At 43.6% G+C, this 18,552-nt stretch overlaps 1 protein-coding gene and 1 long non-coding RNA gene across 6 annotated transcripts in view; both read right to left on the reverse strand.

Annotated features, from left to right (window-relative positions):
• Nucleotides 1-15,410, reverse strand: part of MED13 (mediator complex subunit 13) — a 55,365-nt gene extending 39,955 nt beyond the window's left edge. For both annotated transcript variants that reach the window (XM_068656299.1, XM_068656298.1), the window contains exons 1-3: nucleotides 13,239-15,410; nucleotides 11,078-11,312; nucleotides 1,688-1,856 (exon numbers count right to left, since the gene is read on the reverse strand). In XM_068656299.1, coding sequence (XP_068512400.1) covers nucleotides 1,688-1,856; nucleotides 11,078-11,312; nucleotides 13,239-13,304 — 470 coding nt within the window. In that variant the 5' untranslated portion in view covers nucleotides 13,305-15,410. The remainder of the gene's footprint in view (nucleotides 1-1,687; nucleotides 1,857-11,077; nucleotides 11,313-13,238) is intronic.
• Nucleotides 15,411-16,629: 1,219 nt separating this feature from the next.
• The window catches only part of LOC137842369 (uncharacterized), a 39,178-nt gene continuing 37,255 nt past the window's right edge, over nucleotides 16,630-18,552 (reverse strand). For 3 of the 4 annotated variants that reach the window (XR_011089038.1, XR_011089037.1, XR_011089036.1), the window contains one exon: nucleotides 16,633-17,954. This is a non-coding gene — a long non-coding RNA (uncharacterized lncRNA). Of the gene's footprint in view, nucleotides 17,955-18,552 lie in introns of all 4 variants that reach the window. The other variant, XR_011089039.1, reaches the window with a different exon arrangement.

The following is an 18,552-nucleotide window of genomic DNA, read 5'->3' on the forward strand; positions in this document are numbered from 1 at the left end:
CTGCACAAAGTTGCAGGGAGCAACAGGGGCCTGAACGGATCCCTCAAACAGCCTTAATTTACAGAGAGTATAGATCAAACTTCTAGGAATATACATAAGAGGCAAGCAAAATAAGCCAGGAAAATGCACATCTGTTAACTGCTTCCCTCCCTTTATTTCATACAAATCACTACTCAAAATATCAGCTGGTACCTGGTAGGAAACAGCTTTCTCTACAAGGAAGTTGTTTAACACAGATCTGTCTTATCTTTCTACCTACTTCCCCACTAGTTCTGGACCACTTATGATGGAATTGTGTTGAAGGTAAGCACACAATTCCTTCAGTTACTCCCATCAACCACCCTGACCTTCTGAGCTTTTTTTTTTTTTTAAAAAAAAAAAAAAAAGAAAATAATGAATTATAGAGTTTCCGAATTAAACAAATACTGCTATTTTATTTTAAAAGATTTCATCAGCTTTTCCAGCTGTTGCTGCGAGCTTTATAGAATTACTGTAAGAGATGCCATGACATAACTAATGCTGGTTTCAAATGGCAATTTGGAAAACCAGTTCCTCAAATGAGGAAAGCCCGGAGCGTGCCAAGATGCTATCAGTCTAAATAGTTAAAAGTAAACTCTTTACTATTGATTTATAGTACCAACAAACAGAAGAAATGGATGGGCAAGGACACCCCAGAGAGGAGACATTTGCCCCGACTAGGATGGAGAAAGAGATGCCTAGAACTAAAGGACAAGTTTATGTATAAATTAAAAGCAGCAGTTCACAACTAACAGAAACACACACAAACATGTGCTTCTGCTTCTTTTGCTCCAAAACAGCTCTAGCCCTCTTTCAAGTTAAATTTATTACAGAAGATGCCAACAAAGGCCAACTCCACACCCAAAAAGCAAAGCCACTGATCTCAAAATTTCCTGCATGCAAGATTTAACACATACACACAGACACACACAAAAAAAACACATTCTCTAAGCTTTAAATTACTTTGGATTTTAAAAGCTGATTTGGGAACAGAGATTAAACTTGTTCCAGCTAACCTAGTTTTTATTCATTTCATTATTTATTGCTAGGCAACATAGACCGTGTCAAACCATGTTAGAACCATGCGAAGAAGTTCTTCCAATCTAGATCGGAAATTTGCTTCTCGCCCTCCTCCCCCTCAGTGTGGGAGCCATATGCATTCCTCTAGCACCAGCGTTCCCAGATGCAACCTGCCTTCTGACCAGGAGCTGACAAACTCTCTTCTCAAAGACTACTGTATGATGCAATTTATCTAAACCACATATGGAGCCTGCAAATAGCTCTCTAGACCCCGATTTCTCAAAGAATAAGTAGTATTTACAATCCGAATTAGTCCCCATCAATATACAGGGAATTTCAGATCAAGACTCTCCTCAGTTACCCTTTTTTTCATTTCTAGAAAACTTTAGCTTATTTTCTGACATCTCTCTTATCCATGGTCTGTGTAAGAGTATGAGTAGAGGAGAGATGGACTATTAAGTGCACTATTACTTCCCTTTGTCATAAGGAAGTTTTGAAGAACTCCGAAAAGGCAGAAAAACAAGAAAGATCAGGGATCCAGGATCTCAAATAAGCCATAAATTGAGTGCTCTTAATTAAAGATTCCTTCTAGCACGAAGCTTAAATAAACCCTACAGCTTCTTTAATAAAGCAAAATAGAACATCCTACCTTTTGTTTATAGGTTTTTCATCTTTCTCATAGGGCTTCACAAACCATTTCCCAATGCGCACAAAATTCCGATTCATTAAGCACCTCTCCAACAGGTTGTGAACGGCTTTGAAAAGTAGAGTGCGACATTCATAAGAAAGTCCATTCTCCCAAACACCATCTTCCTCTTCTACAACAGAAAGGAGAAAAAAAAGGAGTTAACACTGAATTACATCCTGTTATTTCGTGTACTAGACATATCATAAAATTCTTTCCTCACCCAAGAGCTCTTAAGATATTCACAGCATAACAAAAACAAAAAGCCTGTAACTTTCAGATAATTTACTCATGTTATAGATCTCCCCCCCCACAAAAAAAAAAAAAAAAAAAAAGATTCAAGGCTGCTGGTAAACAAAAGGAACAAGTAGCACCAGTAAGTTACATGTTGCAGTCTGCAAAAACACTGTATCTGCTGATCTATTTGCAAGGTGGCTCATGTTTTGAGTGGTCTGAGCTACATCCATGTACCCTGAAAAGTTAGCTGATAGTTACGCTTTAAAAAAAAAATTGCCCAAAGCCAGATTTTTAATATATCCTTATGTCTTTAGGTACCATTGACTGAAGAGCCAGGCACATATATCAATGATTAACTGACCCTTAATGGTCATCCATTTGCTAATGAGGAAGGGGGGGCAGTGGTGAGGGAACACCACCCGGCTTCAGACAACACTAGTAGGAACAACCTAAACCTTTTCCCCAGAAGATACGCACAACTGTATTTATTATTTTAGTTATTTTTTAAGACCCAGAACAAACAAAATAAGACACTCATGCATGTAAATAGAACAGCGAGCAGAAAGACAAGGCCCAGTTCATAGTGGTACAATTCTGAAGTGAAACGCTGAGATCTTACATGCCCCACAAATCAAACACAGGCCTGAAATCCAACTTACACAAGCCAAGTTGATTTGCCAAATCGGAAAGCGAGATTCATTACAAGATGCTGTAATCTCTTTAACCACTCTGGCTTGCAATCAGAATTCGAACACGGTCTGCAGGCCCTAGAAGGCCACGCACCAGCCCAAAGAATTACAAAGGCAGCCACAATATGTGAGTAAAGTGAGGGACACTTGAAGGATCCTGTAACCTCTCTCAGTGCACACATGGTGTCATTCATTCCCATCAACATGGGAATTTGGAAGATAATATAAGGAAACTCAAGATCTTGTCCTTACATCACTGGCACTCAGGCCTTACCTTTATGCCTACGTTCCTCGTGCATCACGTTTGACGTATCCCTAAGGATCTGCTACTGCTCACCTTGGACTAACCTAGCACAGTTCTTACACCACCATCACTTTTATACTCCGAGTAACTACAGAGGCTACTACCAGCCTGCCTGACATAGATAAGGAGACGGATTTTTACTTCAGTCTCTGGGTAGCCGCAGAATGATTTAGGCTGAAAGGGACCTGTGGAGGTCACTTGCTCCCACCCTCACTCGGAGTTCCAAGTTAGAACAGGTTGCTCATATCCCTTATTTACTGCCCCCTGAGCCTTCTCACCTCCAAGGCGTGAGGCTTGGGTTCAGATTTAGTTCCACATATGATGTCTTACAACAGCAACCTGCCTGTTCACCTCCTTCAGAGAGCATTTTGGTTCTAACAGCTTTCCATTGGTTTCCTTCATGGTCAGAAAACCCCAGTAATGCAGCCAAGTCCTTGCATTTTAAATCCCCCTTTGAAATAAGCCCCTTCACCTTTATCTGGAAGCCACTTAGAAGCTTAAAAGGTTGCAATAGCATTAAGTAAAGTCTCAATATCCTTAAATTAGAGAGCATGGAGAAAACCAAACACCTAAGAGTTTTATTTAGAAAGAAACTCCACAGTCCATTACAATAAACAGTGTTTAGGACAAGGATGTCAGGGGAAGGAATTTCAGGATGCTACTGCAACTAGAACGTGGGGACCATACCTGCATATTGCCAGATTCCAGACAAATAAATGTACATTTCCACACCAGATTTCTATTGCGAGTTATAGAAAATTACTCATTGTCCCAGAATCCTTCTCTGAGGGATAGAAGCAGCATAAACAGACCTGCCCCATAATTTCTAAATGAAGAGGTGCACATCACTGCAGATGAATCATTACATTAAATAATTCTGGTGAAGACACGGAAAAGCAAGGAACTGCATTTCCTAGGAGACCTCACCCTGAGTTTCCCCTTACACCCTACTCCACTGCAGAAGTTCAGCCAAAGCTTGTTTTTCTAACTGCAAAGCTACGCTATAACATAGTAACTCACTACAGAAACAGCAGAGAAGAAGCTTGCAACAAAAAGCAACAAAGGTCCAAAGTCAAAGGGTATAAAACCCTGGTGCCAAGAGGACACCTTTTCCCCAGCTCAGAGATTTGTAGACACACACAAATGAGCAACCCTGTCCTACAGGCAGCTTTGCTGCTCAGCACATACTGCTCAACTGGTGGCAAACAAGCAGCTCAATAGAGCAAACATTAACTACAAAGCTTAATGATATTGGACTTTAACTGCACAATAAACTCCACACCATTTCAAAGGTTAAATAGTTGGTTTCTGTATGGCTTTTGCAATTTAAAAAATGATTTTAAGAACATCCCCTGCATCAATTGCCTATAATGGGAGGAAACAAAGAGCTATTTTCAGACTTTCTGCCTAATTTTGTTTTGACATATTAGTATATCAATGAGAGGAAAGCTGCTGAAGTCGCACGTACACTGAAGCGTAACTCACAGCTTGCATTTTGATGGTCATACAGTGGACACAAAGGAGAAGTTTCAATTTTCAGAGGATACTACAAAGCACTAAGCGTTGCATTTAACATTAATAGTTGTGCTGACAACCACGTTACTAACAAAAGTTTACGTGCAAGAACTTGCCACAACATTGTTTCAGCAGTAAACTAAGCTAGGAGAGCCCTTAGGAATTGCAAAAGATGAGCACGTTATGTGGGGTAAGTGTAAGGCATTAGATGGAAATTACAATTAAAACTCTAGAATTTAAAAAGACAGCATGCTACAAACACGCCTGCTGATCGGGAAGAGCATCTAGGGTCCAAAATATCAAGCTGAAGTGCATCTTGCTAAAGAAAGGGAAGGTTGAATAAGATCACAGTTAAAGATACCCTCATTTCAGAACATTATTCAAATTCATGCGGAAAAATAACAGTAAGAGTTCTACGTCTTTTTGAAGTCTGTTTAGTGACCAGCCCCAGCCCAGCCCCCTTTTTGGTAGGGTGGTGGATGGAAGGGGAGAAATACATCAGCTCAGACCTCCCAAATATTTGGCTTCTTCATTTAAATTATTGTTTCCCAACAACTGAAAGAATCCTCCTACTTAATACAAGTTGTGCAAAGTAAACCATTAAAAATCCTTTTATGGGAGGGAGAGGAAGAGACACTTTTGTCTTCTAATCTTTTTTAAACAGAATAACGGTAAATGTTCAACCTGGTAGTCATAATAAACCAAAACGAGTTGCTGATTCATTTTAAGAAGGTGATAAGCCACAATTTCACTTCAGACGAGGGATATCCACAAAAGTGCTCTGGCAACCTGGAAGTTACAAATATTTTAATTTTGATTACAAACATTTTATTTTTGATTAGCCTTCTTAGCTGTCCAAACTGGCCAACTGCTCTGTGGCAGAAATTTGTGTAATGCATTAAACAAATATATACACGCATTATCCTCCTATGAGTTTTCCTCCCTCCCTCTTTACACCATATATGAAGTGGAGTTTTCCTTACAAGAACCTACAAAATTAGGAGAAAAACTAATGGAAACAATGGTCAGGAAAAGGCAATTTTCATAACACACACAAACAGCAAACACTTCCTGGATACCATCACCATCCCAAATTAATGAAACAGTTTCAGAAGGCTGTTTGCTTTCGCTACCTTCATGTTCTACTTCACATTCTTCCCACATCCACCTGCTCGATACCTCCCTGTTCCATTCAAGGCAGATATTCTAAAGGATATTTGCTACCTACAGATCTTTAATCAAACTTAAGAACCAAGGATTACCAATAAGCAGAATTTGGTTGCTTAATATGTTGTTGGTGTTGGTTTTGTTTTGTTAGAACAGCAATTTTTTTTATATATATATTTCCCAATGGAGAAATATACACTAGTAAAAATTCCATTTTCAAGAACACTTTGAAAGAATGTCTATTTTCCTCCTCCTTCCTTTTAACATCTAGCTGCCCATACCAGCAAGATACCAGTAAGCACCACCTACTGAAAAGGCTGAATATGTTTTCCATGCCATTAAAAATGTCTTCCTAATGCACAACGAACCTCTAAAAATAACCTATGCAAAGGAACAAGTCACAGACAAGCCAGCACTTTGGATTACTCCTCCCCCCCCCCCCCATTACTTCAATTACACAGAGGAAAAATCCATTCCTTGTATTACGACTTAGAAGCATCTTTAAAAAGTGTTACTTACTTTCATGGGCTTTCTTTCTGTCATCACTTGACAGCAAGCCAGTTATAGGAATAGACTGATGCAAAACTGATTTATACAATCAAATCACACTTCCTGTGGAAGCGTCAGATTACGAGGGAAGTATAATAAGCAAAGTAGTGTGAAATTGGTGCTGTATACAACACTATAAAAATACAATAGTAGAATAGTAAATAAAGGTCTCCTTTAAGGGAAAAGGAAAGATTTTTAAATATATTAAATAAAGTTGCTCAAACTGAGAATTATTCAGTTAACCTAATGAAAGAGTTTTACAGTTTTAAGGGCTCATATCCCTTATAGAAGTGAGAAGCAGCATTTTGTGTCTATAAAGTGCTGATTACAGTTCCAAAATACCAACTTAAGAATCCAAGACAGACAACTTCCACTGTAGGGCTGTATCTCATCCACATTCACTGAAGAGACTTTAGCTACCCCAACTAGTCGCAAAATGTCATCAACTGAAAGACAAGCCAAAACAGGAGCTACCATCCAAAACACCATCCTCCAAATATTCAACACCACTGTAAGTTAGCTTTTGCAGTGCCAGCCCTTTACCAGCATTGCATGCCATGTTTTTATGCTTTCCTCTACCTAGCAGACTTCTTTTTCCGTGTATTAAAAACCGACAAGTATTACAATATAATAAGTTTGTAACTGTGCTGGCTTATGGGAATAACAAGGTAACGAGTTTCCTTCAGGACTTGCAAGCTCTGAGTTTCACTGGTGTGGAGCTCTTTTACTTGGCCATAAGGAAAGAAAAGCTGAACAACTTTTTCACTGCGTGTTTCCCTAATAGCCTCCTGCACGCTGCCTTTGAGTAATACCATAAGCAGATACCTTGTTCCAGCTTATCCTCAGCAATCATGGGCTCATGGCTCATAATGAGCAGGTACATTACACGTGTGACATCGTACCTCACACCAGCATATGACACGAAATCCATTCCTATGACAAAGTATTTTTCACCTTACTCCACGTATGTTTCACATGCATGCTTGGCAGTAGAAATGGGAAAACAGGGAAAAAAAGTTCAGCACTTCCTTCGAGCTGGTTCTCAAACCAAGTCACAGAAGTTTTACAAAGTCCGAGTCAATAATATTTGCATAATGCTCATCAGCAGTTTTGCTGAAGAGGACACATCTCTCTCTGACACAGAGGACAGAAGAATGCCAAACACCAGTGCCCCACACAGCAAGGAACACCCTTAATGCTTTCTTATTACACATGCAGGAGCATTGGCATCCACTACAGATGAGCCAAGCTCCCTGTACTGAGCAAGGCCAGCTGCAAAATTACATTTATCCCTCCCAGAAGTGTGAGGAAGACCATTCAGCAAACAAAAATCTGGTTAACTTGATGTATGACAGATACAAAGAAAACTCTTTAAAGTAAGTTTACAGGATTTAAGAGACACCAGAAGGAAAAAGGCACCTTATAGCCCACCGTTTAAGAGATGCAACTTGAAGGTCAAAGACACGCTGAAGCATTCCCCTATCCGGGCATTCATCAAAACGTAACCAGTTCCTTGGGACTGTCTTGTACATAATTCATACCCAACTGCTCTCAAATCTGAATCTACTAGCAATACAGAAATGTATAGGGAGTTAAAACAAACCAAAAAAAAAAAAGGGGGACCCATCTAATAAAACTGTTGATCAGACCAGAGAGAGACCATTGCCTTCTGAAATTTGATGAGATGTCCTACTTTAAGGTCTGAGCTGCAGAAATTACTATAATCAAGCCTCACTGTCACAACAAAAACATAACCTTTAAGATTGTTGGAGGATAAAATAACATTTCACTAACTTCTGCCTGCCTCTAGCTATGTTGAGGGAGAAATAGACTTATTGTATGTAACTCCAAAGAAAACCGTAAGTCTCTTCCTGGGGAAGGGAAAGAAAAAAATGATTGAGTGAAGTCAATATTACTGATCAATTACCATCTCTGAACAAGTCTCCTTTTGACATGCCCCCAGGCAACAACAATCCCTGACCATCAACAAGGCTGTTATCCAAGGCTGGATACGAGAATTCAGATATAGCCACTAGCACTCATTCAAACACATCTCTGGGGCAAAGACAGAACTTCTAGAATGCACAAGCTGAAGAGAGAGAGAGAGGTGATAAGCATAGATGCACACCTGCAAAACCCTATGTTTTCCCTTTTAAAAGTGATTTTGGGAAGACACTTCTGCACTTGATACAGAGATTCTTGAAGGGTGCCTTATTTCAGATCTCTGAGGATTGATGACTAGGATACGTTCCAGACACTGAACGTCCATTATTCATTGAAACTACAAATCACAAAAAAAATTAACAAAAACTGTCCAAATACTGACCTCTCCCTAATAAGAATAGTTTCACACCAAAGGAAGCCAGAATCAAAGTTGTTAACCCCAGCACATTTCTAACTACAGCTCTTCCAAGCCCCACTTCCCTATGAGAAGCCTGCCGGGGGCTACGAAGGCCATGCCAGCAGCAGGCTGCTCTTACCCCTCTGCCTCCCTCGCTCAGGTCTTCAGGGCAATTCCTCACCTACTGAGGTAGCAAAGTTCTAAATGAGGCAGCACCTCAACAATCAGCAGCAAACAATTTCCAATCAATTTTGCAAGTAACAAGCCTCTGCCAGGAAGTAATTTATCTTTCCCGTTGAAAATGAAACAAGCAATCACAGGGAGAACAGGGCAATGTGAATTGCTAGCAGAAATTGTCCACCAATGAAAAAAATCCATTAGGTCTATGACAAAGGTCAGATAACATTGTTTGGGTTCAGCCATAATTCTTTCTTATATGAGGTTCACATTAAGATTTTGTGTAACAGGAAAGAGAAAAAATGCAGGTGCAGGCACTCCTCAGCCATCTCCTCCACAACGCAGCCGATTAATATTTTTATCAAATTCTGGTCATATAAGAATGAAGCAGACTAACATACTGTAAGAGATTATAATGTCCCCTTTTAATTAAGAGGGGAAAAAACCTGCCTGCTAAAACCATGAGGTCAGGTACATCTACACACAGACACAGGCAACAATCTCATGAGCAGTAAGTGTTTCGGTGGAAAAATACTTAGTAGCAAGACACGTAGAGCAGCCTCTCTCTGGAAGTGCAGACATCCACAGGTGACCTAACAAAGAAAATACCCCAAACAATTGCAAAGACTTGCTTGGGAGACTCTAATCCCCTACTAGCTCTCCCTTAGACACAAGGAGAAGTTAAGAGTTGACACCCACTTAGTATGATGCTTGTTTAGCTACCTGTGCGGAAGTGTAAACCTCTAAAATACAAACACACACTGATCTGAAAGTTCAGCTACAAAACGCTGCTATTCTCAAGAGGCACCTTCGTACTAAATCGCTACTAGATAGATTCAAGAAAGAACGCAAAGAAAGTTGTTCAAACAAGACTTTGATGGCCAGCTAGAGCAGAAAGGCAGTCTCCAAATGGCTTAACTTGTATTTGATCTTAAACACACACACATAAATATGGAACATACTCGTCTCATTTTAATCCCACCGGCCAACAGCACACAAAATTTACACAGATGCCTTCACACAAGCGTTGGTCTTTGCTTAGGCTAAATGCTATTTTGGGCCTGGGCCTGCCCTAAGTCACATCTCAGCCATATAAAGGATGTGCCCTGCAGGTCAAGACTGAGGTTATTCATAGGGCAAAAATAAGGAAACCATAAATGCAATAAAATATCAAGCAACCTACAATGCAAGCAACATTTAAGATGCAAAGTTTTATTTCCAGGACAGACAGGAATACCAGAAGCATCCCAGTTTTGAAGTCAACTATTCAAACAAAATAAACGTTATTTTACTATGTCAATTCTTTTCCAGATCATACTGTTTTGTACAAAAATCCCACATGCTATTAAATTGTTTCAAGTCAGCTTCCTCAGTGGCACTTCAAATTTGTATTTGTTCTTCAGCTTATCCACAAACACAGACAGAGTTAACAATTTCTGGTTACCAGGTCACCAAACCTGCGTCTCATTTTACACTTCAGTAACCTGAATACTGTACATTATTTGAAAGGAAATTAGAGTAATGTGACTTTTTTTTTCCCCTCTAGAATCAGCGTAGTCTCACCAACAGACTCACACAGATCGTTCAAAAGCTTAATTTCGTAACACTGCAAGTAAACATTTTCAAAATAAAGTGCCAAGTTTGAAACACAACAATACTGAGAAATACAAATATTGCCAGTCTTTCAGAAGTGGCAAGTTTAAGTTTTAAAGCAAGAACAGGTTCGGAGCACTGGAAAAGGGAGAGAGAAATCATAGAAGTACAAGGGTGAAAGACTCTTGCACAAAACCAATAAGCCAGTTTCAGATGCCTCCTTTTGAGGACTTCTCACCAACAACTTGACTTCCAATCTAAACAACTCCACATGGTTCAGGAGCTGCCCAGTTCTCTACAATTTTTATTACACAGTAAAAGGGGGTTTAGTATTTGAAAGGTCCAATTGCCCAATGAAGGAGATCTGATCAAAATACGTCTAAGGCATCCTTTTTGAATCATAGGCACGGCTTTGGGTGCAAGAAGACTGAATTTGAGCAGCTCCTTCTTTAAAGGCTTACTTGCTTGGTTGTGTTTATTTATTTATTCCCAAAATAAAAAAAGCAGAGAGCAAAAACTTGTTTCTTGATAATCTAGCAGCCCAAGACCACCTAAGCACAGACAGCAGTTGTTTGATCAGCGTACTACTGCAATAATTTGGCTCTTCTGAGAGTTCTTTCCACTATCACCATAAAAAATCAAAGTTGTAGATTGTAGGAATACATTTATCTTATCTCTAGACAACGGTTTATCTCGTACAGATTTTTGTAACGGCTGGCAGAAGAACGTCCCGAGTAACTGCATCCTTTCACTGACTAAAAGGAGTTGTTATTTCTTCCTACCTGAGAGATCATGATGAATTAGGTCAGCAAAGTTGGGGTCATCACCCCACCAAAATATCCATAGCTCCCTGCGTCCCGGTCTCTGGTCTCGCCGCCAAACACTGAGTACATCCGCCTTCAGACAGCGACTGAAGCTGCTCAGAATAGGGTCCTCTTCCGTGACCGGGAAGAGAATTGGGGCAGACGTTGGACCCTGCCATACGTATCGCTTCCATTTAATCCCAGTTAGATCAGCCTGTGGGAAAGAAGAGAACAACTGTCAGACACTGGGGTACGTTCCCTACAGAAACACACAGCTATAACTAGAAGATGGCACAGGAAGAGGCAAATGGAAGGAAGGAGTAAAGGATCAGTCCAACAAAACTTAACAGTAATTGTACTTGTAAGTTTTCTCTACCTTAGAAGATAAACTGGAAATAATTGGGCACCTTGCTTTAAGATCTCTTTTAATAACTGCAGTAAAGCAAGAGCTGTTCATTTTCCCTTCATCTTTAATATTACAGAGAGAAAAGTCAGATTTGATTTAAAACAAAAATGAAAAATGAGTGACAATATAATTATTTGCAGACTACAACTGCCCAATCTTTTAAGCACTTGCCTTAGCAAATAGCTTCTCATTTTATGCCTACTTATCCATACACAGCTTTTTACAATCCAAGATATCTAAGGATATATGGGGGATAGAGCAAATCTAACTCAGGCATACATCCTTCCAGTCACCTACTACTCCAGAAAATTTCACAAGTTTCTCCATTGTAAAATGCTCTCTCCTGCACAGGAAGCTTCTTAAGTGCACTTATTTCACTCTGAGCTACCACGCTTTTCATTTCTCACACCACATTTTAAGAATTTAAATCCTGTTTCTCTCACTAAAATACACATCATTGGCTATGATCCACTAAATCCCCTTCTGGGCAAAGATTCATTTGACTTTATAAAGTGAAAGAGCTACCACCATACCCAGTGGGAAAGAGACGATTCCTGGATTATCTACAAGCCAATACTGCACTGAGTTTTAATACGAAGTTTTTTCCACTTGAGCGCAGGCACCTTAAGGTGCTTTGGGGAGGCATCATCCCTTGGTTCGGCCTGAGAAGGGAGACCGAGCCCTGCTGGCATTTGCTAAGAAGTCACTGATTTTTTCCTCCTAATAAGCACACCTCAGATCACTGCAACATTTAAACCTAACATGGCAGCCTTCCTACCTTCAGGAGAAATGTAGAGGAAAGGCAGGGAGCCTGCAACAGTTGATACTCTAGAAAGACTCGAAGGTTTAAAAACGCACCAGTAACATGGAGCTGCAGGCCTGATGCAGTCTGCAGACATGTTCAGGCTGTCCAGATTCCCCTCCCTCCAAAAATACCAGTACAACAGCTTGGCACAGCTTTTTACTTATGACGAGAATAACAAATACCAGGCAGTCACCTAATATTAGTTAATTTGCATTGAGGGAAAAAATAAATAAATAAAATACTGATGAAGGAGGTCGGCACGGCCACCGCAAATCGCATCGCGGTGCGGTTGAATCAAATTTAGTTTGGGAGCTACCAAAAAAAAAAATAAAATAAAAATTTTCAAAATCCTCCATCCGAAGGCTTTCGCACTTAAGGCTACAAAATGGTGCACAACAAAACCCAAGCCACCAGTGCCTCCCGGAGCGTACCACCGCCAGCACAGCTCCGGGCTGGGAGCAGGCAGCAAACGAGGGGGCCCTCGGAGGCGAGGGGATGGCAGCGGAGGGGATGGGGAGGAGGGAGGGGGGGGGGGGGAAAGTTGGCCGAGAAAGCGAGGAGAGGCGAGAGCCGGCAGGCTGGGCGGCGGGGCTGGGAAGGTTAAAGAGAAAGCTGAAAAAAAAAAAAAAAAAGAAAGAGGAAAAAAAAAAAAGTTGCGGGCGAGGACGGGGAAGGCGAAGGCGAGCGGCGGGGAGCGCCGAGGCAGGAAGAAAGGGGAGGGAGGGGCGACGGGAGACAGACAGCGGCGGCGGGGGGGACCGGAGGGGCATGGGAGAGTTGGCTGCTTCCAGGCAGGGCCTACTCCGAGGACTCATCCAGCAGAAGCTCTGCTAAAAATGGCTGCTTGGCTTTGCACTGCCCCTGCCCCCCCTTCCCCCCGGCCGCCTCCCGCTCCCACTCGCGGCCGTGGCGCGGCGGCGGGCACTCACCAGGCAGAAGAGGTTGGAATGGCAATCCTCCAGGCTGGCCCCGTTCGGCACGAAGCAGGAACTCATCCTCACAGCCACAACCCACACGCCATTATCCCACAGCCTCCGACAAGAAAGAAAGAGACAGACAGAGAGAGAGAGAGAGGGAGAGAGAGAGAGAGACAGACACTGCGAGGGAACGGGGGGAGGGGGGCGAGGCACACGCACAAATAATAATGCAATTAAATAAGGGATTTACATACGTACACACACACACACGCACACGAAATAGGGGCTGGGTAAATAGCCCGGGAGGAGAGCGGTGTAAGAGAGAGGGTTTTTTTTTTTTTTTTTAAATAACGATTTTTTTAAAAAGAGAGAGCGAGCGAGAGAAACTCGGAACGTTTTCTCTTCTTCTGGATATCAAATGGGGGGGGGGGGCAAAGCCACCACGGAAGGGGAGACCAGAAAGAGGGAGGTGGTAAGTAATCCAACGACAGGAGATTAAGATCAAAATCCTCCCTGTTCCTCTTGTCTTCTCATTCGCATAAGGAGGGGAGGGAGAGGAGGTGAGGTGAAGGGGTAATTGATCCAACAAGAGAATAAAAACGGGGTAATTAATCCAGGGGGCTAGGGGTAAAAATCAGTTGACATCCCTCCTTCCTCTTATCTCAGATGCCGAGCAAGAGAAGTAGGAAAATAAATAATCCGATGGGGGCAATCAATCCATAAAAACCTCCCTCCTCTTCCTCCCGTTTCTTTAGTGATCAGATGAGAAAGGGGCAAACAGCAGAATGACTGGGAAGGGTTGGTTGTGGGAGAGAGAAAAATCCAGGCTCGTCTCTTCGGAGTCCGAGGGCAACAGGGTGGGGGGGAGCGGATTCTTCTCCCCCGCTCCAAAAAAATATTCCAATAAATTAAAATTTTAAATCATAAAAACAAACTTCGGGGGCCCGAAGCAAGGCAAGTCTGAAGAATTCGTAAAGGCCGGACAAGAAAAAAATTCCTGGGGTGTACCCCAAAAACCATCTGCGGGGGCAGGGGAGGGAAGGTGTTCCTTGAGAGAAAAAGGCCGCAAAAGTCTCCTCAGCAGCCCGGCGGGGGGGATTAAATTCCCCCCTCCCCGAAAAGGAAAAGGCTCTTCGTCGAGAGGGTAAAACCAAAATATCCTCCGGTGGGTAAAAATCCTTCCGTGGGGAAAGGAGGGAGGGGGGCGAGGGCTGGCAGGAGGAAATTGCGGGCGCCCCTCGGAGTCTCTTCGGGGACGGCTCGGAGGAGGCTCCCGGAGGCCGATCCCCAGGCGGCTCGGGGGAGGAGGAGGCAGGGGCAGATCGCGGGGTGTCTTCGGGGAGGCTGCGCCCCCCCCCCCCAGCTGTCCTCCGGGGCCGGGGGGTGCCCCACAAAGTCCACGGGGCCGGGAGGGTCTCTTCAGGGGGGCCCGGCCCCCGCCAAGTTACCGCCGAAGCCCCTCAAGGACCCCCCCTCGGGCTGAGGGGAGAGGAAAGGGGAAAAGGGGGGGGGTGCTCGGCGGGGAGGGCCGCCTTCAAAAGGGGCTGCCCCCTTAAAAAAAAATAATAATAAAGGCGAAAAAAAGGAAGAAAAAAAAAAGAAATATAAAAACGAGAGTCTTCAAACGGAGCGGTGTCTTCTGCGGGGGGGGGAAGCGAGCCCCAAGGGCCCCCCGGCGGGGCAGGGCAGGGCCGGGCCGGGCCCCCCGCTCTCCTCAGGCGCCGGAGGGGGGGCGGTGGGCGGCGGGGCCCCCTCCTCAGCAGGGCAGGGCGAGGGGAAAGGGGGGGGGGGGAGGCGGCGGCCGGGCCCCGGGGTCTCGTCAGGCGGAAGGGCGGCGGGGGAAGGGGGGGGCAGCCCCACAAAGCCCGGCCCCGCTGAGGCGGCTGCTGCTGCTGCTGGCGGAGTCGGTGCCGCGAAGCCCCCGCCGGCTGCGCTGCTCTCCTCGTCCTCCTCCCTCCTCCTCCTCCTCCTCCTCGCTTCCCCCCTCAGCGGTGCCTCTGTCGGCGGCTGCCCGGCCGCGGCATGGTGCTGGGCCAGCTCCCCCCTCAGCGCGTCTCCCCCATGTCGCGGCGGGGCGGGGCGGGGGGCGCGGCGCGGCTCCTGCCGGTTAATTCCGAGCCCCTTTCGCTTTAATGGCGGCCGCGGGGACGAGAGTCGGCGCCCCCCCCTCTCCCCTCCCGCCGCCGCTCTCTCATTGGCCGCCGCGCCGTCACGTGGGGCCCGCCCGGCCATGGCCGCCGGGGGAAGGGAGGGGGCAGTGGCGCGGCGCGGCCGCCAGGAGCCTGCTCGGCGCTGCCGGGCCCGGCGCCTTCCCCGCTGGGAGGCCGCCATCTAGCGGCCGTGGCGCGGCGGGCTGGGCCGCGCGCTTGGGCGCTGAGGAGGCAGAGAGGGCCGCGGGTTCGAGGCCCGCCTCCTCCCACAGCCAGGCCCTGAGGTGGCTGGGCCCGAGGCCCGGCTCTAGAGCTGAGGGGGTGCCCGGTGTCCCCGCTCCGCACCCCCGGTGTTGGTGGGAGTGCTGCGGGCATCCATCGTGTCTGAGCTAAAGGCCAAAGGCTGTGGGCTCTCAGCTCCCAGAAATCCTCGTCTTGGCTCCTCCGCCACAAATTTCTACCCCTTGGCAGAGTTTTCCTGAAGTCCGTGCTTAACACTATCCTTCCTCTTTGCACTGCAAAATTAATTCTGTACGAAGGATCTTGGAGCCATTCTAAAACACAGGCAAAAATTTAGGAAGCTCGCAGTAATATTTAGCGTCAGCATTAATGCTTTCAGTAGCCCCCCCAGACATCGTACCTTGTGGAGCAGAACTGTACTCCAGAAGTCAGGTTTTTCACACAGCTACACGTTACGCAGTTTATGAGGACACAGTAGGTGGCTCCTCTGTTACTATATGCACAGATTTGAGATTATTCAGACTTAAGATGCTACAGTGTCAGTGAAAGCTATTTTTAAGAAACACTTGGAAAGTATATTGCACTTGCTAATCCTCTCGTATTACATATTAATTTTTCATGCAGTGGTTTGCATGTAGAATGTAAAATTTTAAGTTACTATATGCAGATTTTTTTGACTGCAAACTTGGAGTGAAAGCACAAACCGGTGTAAAGCCTAAAGTAAAGACTTAAATGTCTAAGCTAACATGACATTCACATTAAAATGTGATATGTTCCTGCAACAGCAGCACATTGCATCACAACTATGCAACAAGATGATGTTTCAAAGGCCCTGCAAATTATTTCAGGACTCATGAACAAGATGAGTGGCAACCTTCTGCCTTGATAGAGTGGGAGGAAAGAAGGACACTCTATAAATAAATTTGTATGGTAAGTTAAAAAAAAAAAAAAAAAAAAAGTGAGGCTAGATATTTTCACAGAGAAAAACTTTGAAGATTTACTCACACTAGGACTATTTTTGTATGTCAGTGTAGGCAAGCAAGATTCTTCTTTTTATCTAAATAGAACCAGAGTATTTTTAACACAGGAGATTCATTCCCTCACTGCTCATCAAACCACAGCAGCTGGGGCCAGAGCCGGGATGCGGGGGGAGGGCGAGTGGAACCAAGCCCCTTTCCAAGTGGAACAGATGGTTTTCTCTGTGGTGAGGACCATGGTGTGAGAGGGATTTGCTCTGCGGTGGCACTCAGAACCCACTCCTCTGCACCACCGTGGGCACCGAGAGGCACACGAAGGCCCTCTGAAATTTTGGTGTGACGCTTTGGTCATTAGAGCGATTATCTCACTGTGCAGAGAGAGTTGCTGGCAATGTTAAGTCACACCTCCCTAAGGAGAAATCCAACACTTTGAAGAAAATAAAAGAAAGCAACATTAGGCACTAGTACACAAGAACCAGTATGGTTTTCTCTTTAAGAGGAAAAGGCATCTTTTGGTAAAACTGGGATTTGGCAGAGGGAACGGAAATCCAGTCAAATGACACAATGTGGGCTAGATGCATAACAAATGTATTCTCGTGTCTTCCCCTTGATTTCAGGATGACACCAAATTTTCATTAGCTGAGAACCCACCTCTTTTGCCTGAGACAGTACACTTCAGTGTCTCAAGGAGAAGATTAATCTAGTGTGTAACACAGGTTTTGGCACCGATTCACTTCACAGTTTTGAGGAACCCAGCTTCTAGGTCTCATTTTACCTATTTGTAAAGTGCATCTTGAGATCCGGTTCATTAGTACTTACATATTAATCACAATAAATACCTATGCAGGACCTCAGCACAGTCAAGCACAGAACATAATTTCTCCAGTAAACATAAATACATCATGATGAATGAGGAAAACACTGATGAAAGAGGAAACAAAACTAACAAATCAACCAGAGATTTGTTTTAAGAGTCATTCCCTTCCTGTGTCATATCTGAGTTACAGAACCTTCAAGTCACCAGCTTTCCTAACTACACGCGCGGCACTAAATAACATTAAGACACACCGGATAAAAGTCATATGCATTTATGGAAAATTTTGGACTTGAGACACAGCTTGCCCTTTGCCTACAGTACATGCTATTTGAGAAATAAAGCCTCCTTAAAAAAAGAGGGAGGAGGCAAAATTAAAAAAAAAAAAAAAAAGAGGAAAAAATGTTATTGAAAATATGCTTTCTATTTTTCAGATAGGTTCTTACATAGTTCTCATCTCTGCAACTTCCAGAAGTGCATTAAGCTGCATAATTAGCATCTGTCACATGTAGCCTTTTCCTTCCCTCTTCTTCTCCCTAGAGGCGAACTGCATGAAGAAAATTTAATATAAATTTTAGTATATACATTGTGCGGTGCATTCATATTACGAATGATATAGTCAAGCGAGTTTGTGCTCATTCTTAGGTTAATCTTTCTGTAATATAAACTTTGCCATTAAAAAAAAAAAAAAAAAAAAGCAACTGTTCCAATTTAAAAATTAACTAGTGTTTTGGAAAGAACGATAGTGGGGGCGGGGGTGAGATGATCAGCATTGCATCAGATTTAAACCAATGGAATTGTTGGGAACTGGGCAGTTAACGCTGTAGTCACTCAACCTGGTATTAAATCCTTACACTCATACAGTCACACTGAAATATATATCCCAAAGTAGCAAGGGATGGATAGTTTTTCCCTTTAGTCATATGTATTTATTTTGACAAAAATGTTATTTGAAAAACAACAAAATAAAAAGCAGGATTTTATATATAGTTTGCATTTCTAATCTCTTCTTGTTTGTATTGCTTTTTCATTCACACTGAAAGAGACTCCCCTGTTGAATATGAAAAGTCAATGGTCTACAGCATCTCCTAGTGAATCTCTCTGTGGACAAAGTTAAAAAGAAAATGCTACCTTTTAGAAGTAAA

This window comes from Anas acuta, chromosome 19 (assembly GCF_963932015.1).
Source record: "Anas acuta chromosome 19, bAnaAcu1.1, whole genome shotgun sequence".
NCBI lineage: Eukaryota > Metazoa > Chordata > Aves > Anseriformes > Anatidae > Anas > Anas acuta.